The sequence below is a fragment of the Lipotes vexillifer genome, unplaced genomic scaffold (genome assembly GCF_000442215.2).
Source record: "Lipotes vexillifer unplaced genomic scaffold, Lipotes_vexillifer_v1.1 scaffold43, whole genome shotgun sequence".
Taxonomy (NCBI): Eukaryota; Metazoa; Chordata; class Mammalia; order Artiodactyla; family Lipotidae; genus Lipotes; species Lipotes vexillifer.
Genome location: NW_006770037.1, coordinates 1,131,325 through 1,148,353, shown reverse-complemented (window position 1 = coordinate 1,148,353; position 17,029 = coordinate 1,131,325). Strand labels below are relative to the sequence as shown.

At 37.3% G+C, this 17,029-nt stretch overlaps 1 protein-coding gene across 3 annotated transcripts in view; it reads left to right on the top strand.

The window, feature by feature from the left end:
• FERMT2 (FERM domain containing kindlin 2) overlaps positions 1 to 17,029 on the top strand; it is a 70,737-nt gene that overhangs the window by 17,654 nt on the left and 36,054 nt on the right. For all 3 annotated transcript variants that reach the window (XM_007445961.1, XM_007445960.1, XM_007445962.1), the window contains one exon: positions 2,427 to 2,660. In XM_007445961.1, the coding sequence (XP_007446023.1) occupies positions 2,427 to 2,660 (234 nt within the window). The remainder of the gene's footprint in view (positions 1 to 2,426; positions 2,661 to 17,029) is intronic.

The window sequence follows — 17,029 nt, the reverse complement described above, 5'->3', positions numbered from 1 at the left end:
ATTCTTATTGGATGCAGGGGTGCCGTTCCTTTGGTGTAAAAATCCAAGGTGGAATTGATGGGGAGGGTTAAATTTTTAAAGAGGAAGATCACGGGAAGTACCTGTTTCTGAGGTCAGCGTTTGAAGCCTAATTGATGCAAAGTTGAGATTTTATTGCATCCGGGCCTACAAGGTCTTTCTGTAAAAGTCCATGTAGTAAATATTTCAGCCTTGGTGAGTTAACTGCTTGAGTGTAGGGTGGCCAGCCCATGCGTGGCAGCTGGGGAGATGCTGGGAATTGAATGGCCCTAGGAGCAACCCTCAACCAAGGAATTGGATAGATGCCCCAGCTTTCTCTTTCCTTAGGGAGATAATTCTAAGTCATGTTCTATGGAATTCCTCGGAGGGTATCTCACAGGACTGAACTCCAGTTATCCACAGAAGTTAATGAATCCTTAATAGACTTTTCTCCCTCTGTTTCGCTTTTCCTAATCCCCTCAAGTATGCTTCCTGGGGTCCGCGCCCCACCCACCACCACCCCAAATAAGCTACTTGTGCCAAAGTTCTTATTTCAGGATTGTCTTTTGATTTAAGTCAAAGGGAACCCAAATGACTTAAGTCAGTATTTACAAAATTATTATTATTATTATTAGCGGCGTACAGCTTTTTCCTCTCTTCTCCCCCCACTGGGAATATATGTTGTAGCTTCCTTAATGGTTGATATTGGCAGCAGAAGTGAATGGATTGAGATATGGGGAAGAAAGTATTAGATACCTACCTACAGTTAATTCATTTCAGCTCGGCCTTGCTCTGCTTGGTTACTATCATTCTTTACAAATTATCTTTTTCTGCTTTGGCTTCTTTATTCCTGAAGAAAAAAGTAAACCATCTGTAATGTGTGTGACATTTACCTCATAGTATATGAAAAGGTCCCAACCTTGGTTGTGTTCTTGTGAGCTAGATCAGATTTGTTGTTTCTAAAAGTTAGTTGATAAATTCTGTGCTGGAAAATAACTTAAGATGCAGGGTACTATATACATTGTGTCACAACTAAGTAAGTAGTTGTAAAATATGTATTTCTGCAGCCAAACTTCAAATAACATAATTGACTGGGCTTTCCCAAAACAAATATTGAAATTTCAAAATGGCAATATAATCACAAGTAATTACAGTTCTCCCATTACAGTACTTACTAATTAAAATATTTTTTTTAATGGCTGGGGGAATTGAAAGTCTTTTTCCCACCTGTGATGAGTTTCTTCCATAATAAGGAGAAGTTAATTATATCAAGTAAATTTCACCATTATAGAAAGTGTTTCTAGGCTCATAATCAGTGTGGTGGTTTGATTTTTTACTCTGAAGCTTTCTTGTAGACAGGTGCTAAAAAAAAATTCAGGTTAGTGTATACTTTTAAATTTATCTTCTTAAAATTGACCAATTCTTTTTAAAACTGTATTAAGATGAACTTTATATCAGAATCATGATAATATTTTTATTTTCTTCCCCTGGAAAGCTTTGTTTGGCTAATACTGTTTTTTTAAAAAAATATCCTGTCCCCCTTTTTTGGTTCTTATTTTATCATATAATTGATCCAAAAAGTCTTTACTTTTATTGCTACTTTAAGAACTAGCTAAAGTTGGCTTTCATTTGCAAGTTTATTGTTATGATCTGCTGTATCTTGGGGTAGCCAAATCTTGTGTAAATTATACTCTTTATTTGGTATAATTTTATTTTCATTTAATTGCATAAGGATGTTAAAGAGTATAACAGATATTGTTTTCTCTTGTACCGAAATATATTGGGGGAAAAAAGTTGGACAGTGTGACTTATAAGTTACTTTTCTTGGAATGTATTTGGGTTTGTGGTTGGGAGTGTAGTTTTTTTGTTTTTGTTTTCTCTTAATAAGTTATTAAGTGTTACTCGTGGATGTTTTCTTTTCCAGTCTCTTCTTTACCTAGGATATTGGGTTTTGTTCACTTTGGTTCCATCTTACTTTTCACCACTCATTAACCTCAGCATGCCTCTGCAGCCTCATATACCTCAGCCTTCTCACCTATTTTATCATCAGAATACCGTCCATTCCTCGAGGCTGGGCTCAGAATCCACCAACTCCGCCTCATCATTAATCCTTCTGATTCTAGCCCCCAGGGTTCTCTTTGTTCTCGGAATGCCTACAGAGAGTACTTACTCTCTTCCTCATTTGTGTGTCCCCCTTAAGCATTACTAGTTACCCTGTGTATTCTGCCTCAGCTCCCTTCTATACTAGCTTTCAAGGGCAGAATGTTTTCTCAGCTATTTAGTATTTCTTTTGTACCTATCAGAAAACAGGCACTTAGTATTTAATTAGTTGATCATATTAAATACCCAGTTATTTAGTTTTCTGCTTATGATTTCTCTCAAGGTGATCTTGATGATTTTTAGAAGTGTTTTGTTTGTTTGTTTAATAGATGTAAAAAAAGATTGGTCTGACCACGCTCTGTGGTGGGAAAAGAAGAGAACTTGGCTCCTCAAGACACATTGGACCTTGGACAAGTATGGCGTTCAGGCAGATGCTAAGCTTCAGTTCACCCCCCAGCACAAGCTGCTCCGCCTGCAACTTCCCAACATGAAGTATGTGAAGGTGAAAGTGAATTTCTCTGACAGAGTCTTCAAAGCTGTTTCTGACATCTGTAAGACTTTTAGTAAGTATTAGATAAATTCATGAAATTATGAGTTGCATGATATGTATATGACTGATGACTGACATTGAGTTTATCTCAAGGAGTAGGGATTGGGGTGAGCTGTCTGTGTTGGTGTATTTGTGAAAATATTACTTTATTCTTTAAAGTTTTTATATTACTTTAAGGTAAAGAAATGTTGAATTAAGGTAGAACAGGAGGTGTCTAGTATTTCCTTATTAGAAATATATATTATTATTTAATACCTCATTCTGATGACTTAATTTTTATGGGAAGGAGAAGAGAACAGGCAGTTATTTTCAGAGTGATGTAGCTTTTGTAGTGTTTCCTTCAACGTAAGTCAATATTCGATTTTAGTGATTGAGGCAGATTGTGTTCCTTCATGGAAGGCCTGACACAGCTCCTAAGGAAATGACCATGAGTGTTGTTGTCCTTAACCAGTCTACAATTTGAAAACTCTTGTAGCAGTTCTGTTTATGTTTTCTGAAATGAGATGTAGATTACTTTTGGCTGACCCAGTTCTGTCATATGACAGGAAATACTCAACCATCAGAGAAAATGTGAACCATTGTCATTATCATTAGTACATAACTCAATTGTACCGTAGATTTGGGGGAGATACAGGACGTTAACTGTATTGTTCTAATGACTGAAATTACAAGGTTTTTTTATGTTTAATGGAATTGCTAAGACAAAAAAATTAAAATACAGAAAAATACAAAGAATTATGTAACATTTACCTAAATCCTATTATCTAGAATTAATAGCTGATATTTTATCATTTTGCTAAACTATTTTTTAAGTCAAAATAATATAGGTAAATTTCTTGATTCATATTCTCCCCTAATCTCCCTTCACAAAGCAACTACTGCATAAGGTTAATATGTATCTTTGCAGTACTTTTGAAAATACGTAAACATACATACATGTATCCACATCTGTGAATGTATATATCCAAAAACAAAATGTTCCTGCAGTTGCTGTGCAGGTGTCTTCTTAATGCCGTTTTGCACAAGTGTGGAGGAATTTCTCTTTTGTGTTTGTGTAGAAGTAGAAAGTAGAATTGCTGTGTTTTAAGTGTACACATAATTCATTTCAGATACCGTCAAATTGCTCTCCCAAGTGGTTATACCAGTTTACATTCCAACAGTCAGAGTGTGAAAACCCACTGCCTCAAGTTGTCACTAACACTTGAATGTTGTCAGTTTTTAGTGTTTGCTTCTCTGAGTGAAAAAATACAGTATTTCATTTTAGTTTATAAAGATAACTATGTTTTTATGTCTTTACTGGCCATTTCAGTTTCTTTTTTGAATTGCCTGTTTATATCATTTATCAGTTTTTTTAATAAACTTTTTTTACAGCAGTTTTAGGTTCACAGCAAAATTAAGCAGAAAGTACAGAGTGTTCCCATTTACCCTCATTCCCACACATACAACCTCCCCACTATCAAGACCCCACACCAGACTGGGACATTTGTTGTAATGATAAACCTTCATTGATACATCATTATCATCCAGACTCCATGGTTTACATTAGCGTTTACTCTTGGTGTTGTATAATCTACAGCTTTGGACAAATGTATAATGACATATCCATCATTGTAATATCATACAGAATAGTTTCACTGCCCTGAAAATCTGTACTCTGCCTTTTCATCCCTCCCCTACCAACCCCTGGCAATTGTTAATCTGTTTACTGTCTCCATAGTTTTGCCTTTTACAGAATGTCATACAATTGGAATCATACAATATGTAGCTTTTCAGATTGGTGTCTTTTGCTTAGTAATGTACATTTAAGTTTCCTTCATGTCTTTTCGTAGCTTGGTGACTCATTTTTTTAAGCGCTGAATAATATCCCGTTGTCTGGATGTGCCACAGTTTATTTTCCACACCTAATGACAGATATCTTAGTTATTTCCAAGTTTTGCAATTATAAATAAAGCTGCTGTAAACATTCATGTACAGGTTTTTTTTTTGTGAACATGTGTTTTTTACTCCTTTGGGTAAATACTAAGGAGTATGATTGTTGGATCATATGGTAAGAATATGCTTAGTTTTGTAGGAAACTGCTAAATTGTCTTCCAAAGTAGCTATACCATTTTGCGTTCACATTCAGCCGTGAATGAGAATTCCTGTTGCTCTTGAATTCTCACCAGCATTTGGTGTTGTAAGTGTTCTGGATTGTGGCCATTCTTATAGATGTATAGTCGTATATCATTGTTTTAATTTTGCATTTCCGTGATGACATATGATGTGGAACATTTTTCATACGCTCATTTGCCATCTGTACATCTTCTTTGGTGAGGTATCTGTTAAAGTCTGTGGCCTATTTTTCAGTCAAGTTTTTGTTTTTTTACTGTTGAGTTTTAATAGTTCTTTGTATATTTTGGGTAACAGTCCTTTATCAGATATGTCTTGCAAATATTTTATCCCAGTCAGTGGCTTATCTTTTCATTATCTTTGGCAGTTTCTATCACAGAGCAGAAATTTTTAATTTTTATAAAGTCTGGCTTATCAGTTATTTCTTTCATGGATCATGCCTTTGCTATCATATCTAAAAAGTCATCACCAAACCCAAGGTCATCTAGAGTTTTTTCTATGTTATCTTTTAAGGGTTTTACAGTTTACATTTAGGTCTGTGATCCATTTTGAGTTCATTTTTGTGAAGGGTGTGTGGTCTGGGTCTAGATTCATTTTTTTGCATGTGGATGTCCAGTTGTTATAGCACTGTTTATTGAAAAGTTATCTTTTCTCCATTGTGTTGCCTTTGCTGCTTTGTCAAAGACCAGTCAAAGACCAGTTGACTGTATTTATATAGGTCGCTTGCTGGGCTCTATATTCTTTTCCATTGATCTGTTTGCTCTTCTTTTGCCAGTACCACCTTGTCTTGATTACTGTAGCTTTTTACAGTAAGAATTGAAGTCAGGTAGCATCAATCCTCCAAATTTGCTCTTCTCCTTCAATATTGTGTTGGGTATCCTGGGTCTTTTGCCTTTCCATATAAACTTTAGAATTAGTTTGTCAGTATCCATAAAATAACTTGCTGAGATTTTGTTTGGGATTGCATTGAATCTATAGATCAAGCTGAGAAGAACTGACATCTTGACAGATCAAGTCTTCCTGACCATGAATATGGAATGTCTTTCCCCTTATTTCTTTCTTTAATTTCTTTCATCACAGTTTTGTAGTTCTCCTTATATAGATCCTGTGCATATTTTGTCATATTTATATGTAAGTATTTTATTTTTTGGTGCTAATGTAAATAGTATTGTGTTTTACATTTCAAATTCCACATGCTCACTACTGGAAAGCAATTTACTTTTTTTTTTGCAATTTATTTTTTATTTCATTTTTTTTTGCGGTATGCGGGCCTCTCACTGTTGTGGCCTCTCCCGTTGCGGAGCACAGGCTCTGGACGCGCAGGCCCAGCGGCCATGGCTCACGGGCCCAGCCACTCCACAGCATGTGGGATCTTCCTGGACTGGGGCACAAACCCGCGTCCCCTGCGTTGACAGGCGGACTCTCAACCACTGCGCCACCAGGGAAGCCCCCAATTTACTTTTGTATATTAACCTTGTGCCCTTTACCTTGCTATAATTGTTTATTTGTTTCTGGAGTTTTTGTCACTTCTTTTAGATTTTCTGTAGAGATGATCATGTTATCTGTGAATAAAGACAGATTTCTTCCTTCCCAATCTGTACACTTTTTATTTCCTTTTCTTGTCTTATTGCATTAGCTAGGGCTTCCAGTACAATATTGAAAAGCAGTGATATGAGAGGACATCCTTGCCTTGTTCCTGTTTTAGTGGGAAAGCTTCTAGTTTCTCATCATTACATATGTTGTTAGCTGAAGGTTTTTTGTAAATACTCTTTATCAAGTTGAGGAAGTGTTCCCCAACCATGGATTGAACTCGGACCGCAGCAGTGAAAGCGCTGAATCCTAACCACCAGACCACCATGGAGATCATACAAGCCACAAAGCACAGCCAAAAACAAAAAGTTGAGGAAGTGTTCCCCTCTATTTTAGTTTACTGTGGTTTATCATGAATGAGGGTTGGGTTTTGTCATGCTTTTTTTTTTTTTTAACGTCTATTGATATGGTCATGTGATTTTTCCTCTTCAGCCTTTTGATGTGATGGGTTATATTGATTTTTGGATGTTGAACCAGCCTTGCATACTTGGCATAAATCCCACTTGGTCATGGTATATAATTCTATTTATACATTGTTGGATTCGATTTGCTAATAGTTTATTAAAGATTTTTGCATTTATGTTCATTAGAGATATTGGTCTGTAGTTTTCTTGCAATGTCTTTGTTTGATTTTAGTATTAGAGTAATGCTGGCTTCATAGAATGAATTAGGAAGTATTTCCTCTGCTTCTATCTTCTGAAAGAGATTATAGAGAATTAGTATAATTTCTTCCTCAGATGTCAAGAAAAAAGCTCCTTGACATGGGTTTTGGCAGTGACTTTCTGGATATAACACCTAAAGCACAAGCAAAAATAAACAAGTAGAATTACATCAAACAAAAAAATTTTCTGCATGGCCAAAGAAATGACCAACAAAATGAAAAACAACCTGTGGAATGGGAAAAATTATCTGCAATCCATATATCTGATGAGTTAATACCCAAAATATATAAAGAGCTCATATAGCTTAATAGCAAAAAAACCCCAAATAATCCGCTTTTAAAAATGGGCAAAGGACCTGAATGGACATTTTTCCAAACAAGTTATACACATGTTCAAAAGGTACGTGGAAATGTGCGTAACATCACTAATCATTAGGGAAATACAAATTGAAACCACAATGAGATATATCTCACACTTGTTAGAATGATTATCAAAAAGACAAGTGATAAATGCTGGCAAGGATGTAGAGAGAAGGGAACCCTTGTGCACTGTTGGTGGGATGGTAAATTGATGTAGCCACTATGGAAAACTGTATGGAGGTTCCTCAAAAAACTAAAATTGGAACTACTATATGATCCAGCAGTTCTACTTCTGGGAATATATCCAAAGGAAATGAAAGCACTGTGTTGGAGAGATAGCTGCACCCCTCATGTTTATAGCAGCATTATTTATAATAGCCAAGACATGGAAACAACCTAAGGGGAGGAGTTGGATTAAGGTAGTCAAAAGGTACAAACTTCCAGTTACAAGATAAGTAAGTACTGGGGATGTGGTATATAGCATGATGACTAGAGTTAACACTACTGTATGGTTTATTTGGAAGTTGTTAAGAGAGTAGATGATAAGAGTTCTTACCATAAGGAAAATAAACTTTTTTTGGGTATCTGTATGAGATAATGGATGTTAACTAAACTTACTGTGGTAATATTATGTAAGTCAAGTCATTATGCTGTGCACCTTAAACTTAAACAGTGTTGTATATCAGTTATACCTCAGTAAAACTAGAAAAAATGTTTGGTAGAATTCACCAGTGAACCTGTCTGGCCCTAGTGCTTTCTGTTTTGGAGGGTTATTAATTATTGATTCAGTTTCTTTAATAGGTATAGACTTATTCAGATTGTCTATTTCTTGTGTGAGTTTTGGCAGACTGCTAAGTTTTTTATTTGATAAAAATTATCTTTGATTTTTTTATAACATAACTCTTAAGAAGATGCTTCTGTGTAATAATTAAATGAGGTTTTTAGTTACATTTTCCTTTCCTTTTTGAAAGAAACACTGCTGGCAAAGCATGCTAAGTTCTTTTCTGTAAGGTGGGTTCTGACATGCAGGCCTTTTTAAGAGTAAATGGAAAGTTCATTTGTATCATTTTTTTAGATTCCACATATAAATGATATCATATGATATTTATCTTTCTCTGTCTGGCTTCATTTCCTATGATAATATCTAGGTCCATCTGTTACAGCTAATGGCATTATTTCATTTTTTTTATGGCTGAGTAATATTCCATTACATACACACAGGTACACTCACACACTCCACATCTTCTTTATCCATTCATCTGTCAATGGACATTTAGGTTGCTTCCATTAGATTGTTTATTTTATTTTTTTCCAGTGGTTTAGATGTAGGAATAGAAATTCACTATTTTTATTACCCTTCAAAACAAAATTGAATATGTTGAAGCCATAGGACTTTATAGACATTGCCTTTTAAAGGAAACTTCATCCAGGACAGTTAATTTAAATACTTCAGAGAGGAAATGCTAGGAAGTTGGAAAAAAGATATCAGAGAATTCAGTGATTATGGGAAAACAATTAGGTTTCTAAGTGTAATATTGCTTTACAATGATAATATCAAATTGGCATGCAACACAGTTGATAGACCATTTACTTTTTTTTTTTTATTGTGGTACTCGGGTCTCTCACTGTTGTGGCCACTTCCGTTGCGGAGCACAGGCTCCGGATGCGCAGGCTCAGCGGCCATGGCTCACGGGCCCAGCCGCTCTATGGCATGTGGGATCTTCCCGGACCGGGACATGAACCCGTGTCCCCTGCATCGGCAGGCGGACTCTCAACCACTGCGCCACCAGGGAAGCCCAGACCATATACTTTTAATGTGATTATCAGTGTCGTTGAGTTTAAATCTGTCACCTTGGTATTTGTTTTTTATATGGTATTTATTTTAAGGTTTCTATGTGCTCTATTTTTTTTTCTTTTCCCTCTTTTCTTTTAAATTGAGGGGGGTTTGTTTGTTACAGTTACGTTTATTGTCACCTGTGACTTACTAGCTATTACCACTTTTGTCTTTTTAGTGGTTGTTCTGGGGTTACAGTGTATGACGTTAACTTTGTTCATATTCTGTGTTCAAACAGTATACCATTTCACACATAGTATAATAATCTTAAAACAGTATAGTTCCATTTCCCCTTTCCTGTTCTTTGTGCTATTGTCATATGTGTTACTTTCAAATATGCTAAAACTCAACGTTATTTTCCCCTAAAACAATAAGTGTCTTTTTAAATATTAAAAAAATAAGAAAAATGGTCTTTTATAATTGCCCACGCATTTATCATTTTTCACTGCTCTTTGTAAGAATACTTTCCATGTGATACCCTTTTTCTTCTATCTGAGGAACTTCATGTGACCTTTTTATAGTGCAGGTCTGCTAGTGATAATTTTTTTTTTTTTACATTTTGTCTACAAAAATCTTGCCTTCATTTTTGAAAGATATTGCAGCTATGTGAAGAATTCTAGATTTTTCCTCTTTTCAGTAATTTTCAGATGTCTTTCTCTTGTCTTCTGGTTTGCATAATTTCAGAAAAGTCCGTTATGGCTCTTCTATTTTTTTCCCCTCTGAATGTTTTCTCTGTTAACCTTTTAAGAATTTATCTTTATCCTGGTTTTCAGCATTTAATTCTGATGTGTCCTGGCATAGTTTTCTTTAGGTTTATGCTGTTCTAGGGTCATGGTGTTTCTTAGATTTGTGGGTTTACGGTTTTCGTCAGATTTGTGTAATTTTCAACCACTAGTTCTTCCAGTAATTTTTGGTGTCCCTTCCCACAACTATCCTTTGTTGGGCTTGTTTCATATATGTTAGAGCAACAGTTATTCTTCCATAGATCACTGATGCTCTCTTCCTTTTTTCGGTCTTTATTCTCTATGTTTCATCTTGGATAGTGTCCATTGTTGTCTTGAAGTTCGTTGGTCTTCTGCTGATCTGCTGTTAATCCCATCCAGTGTTCATTTCAGATGTATTTTTCATCACTAGAAGTTTGATTTTGGACTTTTAAAAAGTACATAAATCTTCCATTTTTTCTTCCTTATTTTTATCTTTTTCTTTCCTTTCTTAAACATATGGAGTGTATTTATAATAGATATTTTAATACCTTTGATCACTGATTCTATCATTGTAGTTATTTCTGCTTCTGCTACTTTTTCTCCCCCTTTTACTCCTGGTAATGGGTTGCTTCTTTTATGTCTGGGAATTTCTGATTGAATGCTAGAGTCTGTTAATTTTTCATTGTTGGTGGCTGGATTTCTTTTTGTATTCCTTAAAGTAGCGTTGGCTGGGACTTGCCTGGTGGCACAGTGGTTAAGAATCCACCTGCCAGTGCTGGGGAGACGGGTTTGAGCCCTGGTCTGGGAAGGACCCACATGCTGCGGAGCAGCTAAGCCTGTGCTCCACAACTACTGAGCCTGTGCTCTAGAGCCTGCGAGCCACAACTACTGAGCCCACTTGCCACAACTACTGAAGGCTGCGTGCCTAGAGCCTGTGCTTCACAACAAGAGAAGCCACCTCAGTGAGAAGCTCACGCATCGCAGAGAAGAGTAGCTCCCGCTCGCCACAAATAGAGAAAGCCCGTGCACAGCAACGAAGACCCAACACAGCCAAAAATAAATAAATAAATTTTAAAAGTAGCATTAGCTTTTCTTCTGTCAAATTTTTCAGTCAGATTACTTGGAATCAGTTGGATCCTTTTGACACTTGCTTTTAAGCTCTGTTAGGGCAGGTCCAGAGCCACCATTAGTCCAGGGCTAATTTCCTTCTGGGGATTCTTCTCAATATCCTGTGTATTAGGAAGACTTTCCCCTCACAAATGCACAGATCAGTATTCACCCAGATCCCAGCGGATAACTACAGATCTCCAGATCTCTCTGTGAAGCTCTCTTCCCTCTGGTACTCTGACCCACAAATTTTAGCCACCTTGGCCTCCCTGGATTCCACCTCAGATCTCTCAACTCAGCGAGACCGGACTCTGTTTGGCCCCTCCCCACCCCGAACTACTTCTAGGCAGTAAGCTGGTAGTCAGAGAGCTCATTCTGGTTGTTTTCTCTTCTCCCCTGTGCTCCTTGTTGTCTAATACCTGAAAAAGTTTCTTTTCCTTTCTTATTGTTTAAATAAAGCAGGAGGGTAAATCAAATTCTTGTTACTCCGTCTTAGTTGAGACCATTCTTAACTCATCCTTGATTTTCTTCTAGCCATGTACCTTTTTTAGAAAGCCATCATTTGCTCATTGAAGCATTATTTATAATAACAAAACCATTTCTTTCACAGAAATTTCAAATTGAACATGTTCAAAACTGAGCTCATGGTATTCCTTTCCAAATCTCTGTGTTCCGCCCTTCCCACTCTGCCCCTCAGAAGTCTCCATAGCAGTGAAAGCACCATCCCAGATATATGTCAGAAACTTGGGAGTGATCCTTAGCACCACTCTCTTCCTTATACACATTCCATCCATCACCCAGAAGTGTTAATTTTGCCTCCAAGATATATCTTGAATCTTTCCACATCTTTCCATCTCTACCATCCTTACTGCTCTCACAGGCCACACCACCACCATCTCTCTTCTGGACTGTTCCAGCAGCCTCGTAAGTGGTCTGCTTTATCCATCCTTGTTCCTTCCAATTCATTCTTTACACAATAAGCAGAAAGATTTTGAAATTGTTTTTTTAATCAAAGCCATAGATAACAGAGTTAAAGCTAAAAAAGCATATAACATAAAATGACTTTTCTGTCCTATTTCTCCCCAACCCCAAGCACATTCCCTACCACTTTCTACTTTTTTACTGTCTCTTTTAGTTGCGTAATTTAAATAATGTGTTATGTTGTTATTTCTTTTTTTCTTTTTTTTTTTTTGTGGTATGTGGGCCTCTCACTGTTGTGGCCTCTCCCCTTGCGGAGCACAGGCTCCGGATGCGCAGGCTCAGCGGCCATGGCTCACGGGCCCAGCCGCTCTGTGGCATGTGGGATCTTCCTGGCCCGGGGCACGAACCGGTGTTGGCTGCATCGGCAGGCGGACTCTCAACCACTGCGCCACCAGGGAAGCCCTATTATTTCTTGATTTATCCATTTTAGATATCTGTTCACTTCTTTTTTCTCAACTTCTTCTTTCTCACTTTATTATAACTATTATAATTTTTTATTAAATCAGTATCATTGTTTGCATTATTTTAATAAGGTGAATATTTTTACTTGCTGAACCAAAGTGTATACTTTTACCTTTTCTATCTTATATGCCTTTTTGTTTATCATTTACTTAGTTTTGAAACTGCTCTGTTGTTGATTCTTCTACATTCTAGATTCTCTATAATTTTCATGATCAAATACATTATCTGGTAATAATCTCCTCCCTCCCTCCTTTTTTTTCTCCCTAAACACACTGTGAAGTCCCTCCATCCTCCTGCTCCAATCTGGAGTAGATGGCTTCTAGGTCAAGTTGTACAGTCATAGCCCTAGAACTTCCCTCCACCATTGTCCAGGGAAAGTGTTTTCTCTCTCATACTTGATCCTTGCATTTTCCTCAGTGTTGATTTGCTCTTTTATTTTGATGGACTATATCCTCCATCATCAAAGGTGGATGGGATGTAAATTTTTGAGATGTCATATTTGAAAATGTCTTTATTTTGTCCTTTTTTTTTTTTTTAAATCTTTCTGCATCGATGTCACAAAGATGCTTTTACTTATTTTCTTGTAAATGTTGCAATGTTTTCCTTTTTATGTATAGGTATTTAACCCATCTGGAACTTATCGGCACGTGGGATCCTCCCGGACCGGGGCACGGACCCGCATCCCCTGCATCGGCAGGCGAACTCTCAACCACTGCGCCACCAGGGAAGCCCTATTTTGTCCTTTGATAGGAATTGTTGGGTTGAAAATTAATTTCCCTCAGAATTGAGAATTCATTGTTCAGTTGTTTTAGCTTCCAGTATTGCTATTTATAGTCCTGATAGTGTTCTTAATTTTTATCCTTTCTTTGTAGACTGCTTTTTCTCTCTGGAACGTTTTAGGATTTTTTTCCCTGCCATTTTGAAATTTCATAGTAATGTGCCCTAATTCCTCCCCTGTGTTTTTTTTCTTCTTCTTTTTTTGTTGCTAGTAATTAGTCTGATATTAGTTCTTGGATTGATCCTCTTACCTGACTTTATATTTTGTCTGTTGCTTTTTTATTGTGGTTCTCAAATTTTGTTTTTCAGTGTTTTATATTTCTATCTGGATCTTTATTACCCAGGTATTCATGAATATATTTAAGAGTTGTAGACTTTATATAAGTTAAACCTTATTAACAAAATAGGTAAGTGGTGGCGCAGTGGTTGAGAGTCCACCTGCCGATGCAGGGGACGTGAGTTCGTGCCCCGGTCCGGGAAGATACAACATGCCGTGGAGCGGCTGGGCCCGTGAGCCATGGCCGCTGAGCCTGCGCGTCCGGAGCCTGTGCTCCACAACGGGAGAGGCCACAACGGTAAGAGGCCTGTGTACCACAAAAAAAAAAAAAAAAAAAAAAAAAATCTTTTTTAAAATGGAAAGGACCCTTCCTCCCTCTTGTTAATATCTAAGAGCCCCTTCTTATCTCTTTTTTTTTTTAAATTAAAAAAAAATTTTTTAAATTTTTGGCCACGTTGGGTCTTTGTTGCTGTGTGTGCGGGCTTTAGTTGCGGTGAGCGGGGGCTACTCTTCATTGCAGTACATGGGCTTCTCACTGTGGTGGCTTCTCTTGTTGCGGAGCACGGGCTGTAGAGCGCAAGCTCAGTAGCTGTGGCGCACAGGCTTCGTTGCTTCGCAGCATGTGGAATCCTCCCAGACCAGGGCTCGAACCCGTGTCCCCTGAATTGGCAGGTGGATTCTTAATCACTGCACCACCAGGGAAGTCCCTCTGGTTATTTTTTTAACATCCTAGTCATCTCTCACGGATGCCATTGTCTTTCTGAGATTTGTAATTAAGAGGTTTATGTTTTATTCTCTTCTGTTCTTTGCATTATCTCTGTTTCCCTAAGTTGTTCTTTTTCATTTGCTCTCTTTCACATTGGAAGGTCTGTGAGTTTTCCATTGCTGCCATACACTTAGCAGCCTAAAACACACATTTATTATCTCACAGTTTCTGTGTGAAAAGTCTGGGCACAGCATGGCTCAGCTGGATCCTCTGCTTAGAATTTTATAAGGCCAGAATTAAGGTGTCAGCAGGGCTCTGTTCCTTCCTGAAGGCCCTGAGAAAGAATTCTGCATGGTAGAATTGGGTTCCCTGTGGCTATAGGACTGACGCTCCCCTTGGCTTGTCTGCTAGCTTCCACAGGCCTTCCGAATTCCTTGACTTGTGGTCTCTTCGATTGTCAAAGCCAGCAACAGCAAGTCCAGCTCTTCTTACTCCTCAAATCTATATGACCTCTCCTCTGCTTCCCTTTTCTGCCTTTCTCTTCTGTTAGGCAGGCTTCCTTTGATTGCATTGGACCCACTGAGAGAATTCAGGATAATCTCCGTAAAATCAGTTGAACAGTAGCCTAAATTCCATTTGCAAAGTCTCTTCACGGCAGTTCCTAGATTAGCGTATGATTGTATAACCAGAGACAGGAATTTTAAGGAGATATCTCTAGAATTCTGCCTACCACAGAGTCCTTTCTGTAATGTCTGTCAGTCATTGATTGTCCATTCTAATTGTCCATTCATACATATATACCTGATAGGAAACTCTAGTTGAACGGGGTTTGGCTTGTCACCCTTTTGCAGGGTATTTAGACATTGAGCACACTTTCAAATGTCAGTATCTAAAAGATCTTTTCCCTAGGGCTTTTCAGAATTTCCTGTAAGGAATCCTAAAGGGTGCGTATCTAAGGGGTAGGTGTAATCCGATGTGGGGCAGGATTCATTTTTCTTGTCTGTCTGTTCTCAGTACAAGAACATGCTTGATGTTTGGCACAGTGAGTCAGTGTGTTTCCCATTGGTACGTCCTGCAAACACCTTGATTTTCTATTTGTCCACTTTGCTAATAAGTCATTTGCTTCTTTCCCATCTGGCTTTTGTCTCAGCCTTTTCTGATGTTGCTTATCTGATGTTTTTCTCCTATTATTTTTGTCCTTTTAGGTTCATGTTTTATTTCTTTACATTTTGGTATGATTTTTGGGAAGGAGTGAAAGTAAATGCACAAACTCAACATATATGTTTAACTGGAAACGCTCCAGAAAATTTTATTTTTAAACTAAAATGATTATTATTTTACCTGAGAACCCTTCTCTGCTCCTTAGTTTCCCACTCCCTCAGCCCCATAGTTTTGGAGCGATATATATGTACTATATATAATTACATAATTATATAGATAATTTATTTAGTCTGCCTTCCACTAGATTTGTATTCTACTTGATAACATTATATTGATTTTGAACGTTAAATTTTATTGCCATGTAGTTTATCCTTTTGTTTTAAATAGATCCTGGATCATTGCTTTGTGTAGTGACTCATAATGCTAGTATATCTTTATTATTGAACTCCAATTTAGCACAAAGGAAAGATAGCACTGTATTTTGGTGTGCCTGTTTTAAAGTTTTTATAACTCGTAGTCCTCTAGGTGTGTTTTATTTTGGTATAAACCTTGTTTAATTACTTATGCTCCTCCCCAAGTCCAGCCTTACACATGTGATTCAGATTCCTAAATTCACTAGTTTAATTTCTCCTTGATATAAGACACAGTAACTAATAAGTGCTAAATTCCTGTATCAATGAAGTGGTATTTTATATGGATTCACTTCACTTTTTCTGTTACTGCTATAATGAAATGAAAACCACTTATTCACAGACTTCATGTGTAGCCAGCGGCTCCGTTGCTCCAATTAGAGAAATAAGATGTTGTTCTTCTCCCTCCTCCCCTTTCCCTAAGCCACTAGTTCTCAAGGAAGAGTTGGAATCAGAATTACCCATAGCACTTCCTTTAAAATAGAGATGTGATTGACGTATAACATTATATTCGTTTCAGGTGTAGAAAATGATGATTCAGTATTTGTATATATTGTGACATGATCACCACAGTAAGTTTCGTTAACATCCATCACTAGAACTTTCATAGAACAAGCTGTTGGAACCCCTGAGTCACTAAGAGTATTATCTGGGGGTGTGGCCTAAGCATATATTTTTAATATAATTATTTTTACATCACAGGCAATTCTCATGGGCACATACAAGTTAGGAGCTGCTGCATCTGCCTATGACTGACCAAAACGCTAGTTAACAACACTGATTTTTTTAATAATAGTTGGCTTGTGAGCTGACAGGAAATGACCTAGGAACAAAAATCTCAAAGGATGAATCATGTAGTGCAGTGTTTCTCAAGCAGAAAGGACATACCAGAAACATTTAGGAGGCTTTTTCCAATTATACATGCTTGCTTTCCCCTCTCCCGCTAAACTTGTTAATGGCAAATTGTGATAGAAGCATGTCATATCTCTCAGGCGTGATTAGTTTTATGTCCCTATATACTTTTTAGATTTTTCACCCTGTACCAGTTTATGATTTACTTTGGGGAAATGAATGGGTGGAGAGAGAGATTACCACCCTGCCCACACTTAATACCAAAGCAGAGAGGACAAGTGATTATTCAGAAGCTAGGAATTTTCTAAAGCCTTTATTTTCTCCCAACATGGCAGTGATAGCAAAGCTGAGGGTACACTGAGAATTGAAAGTACAACCCGTAAATCATTAG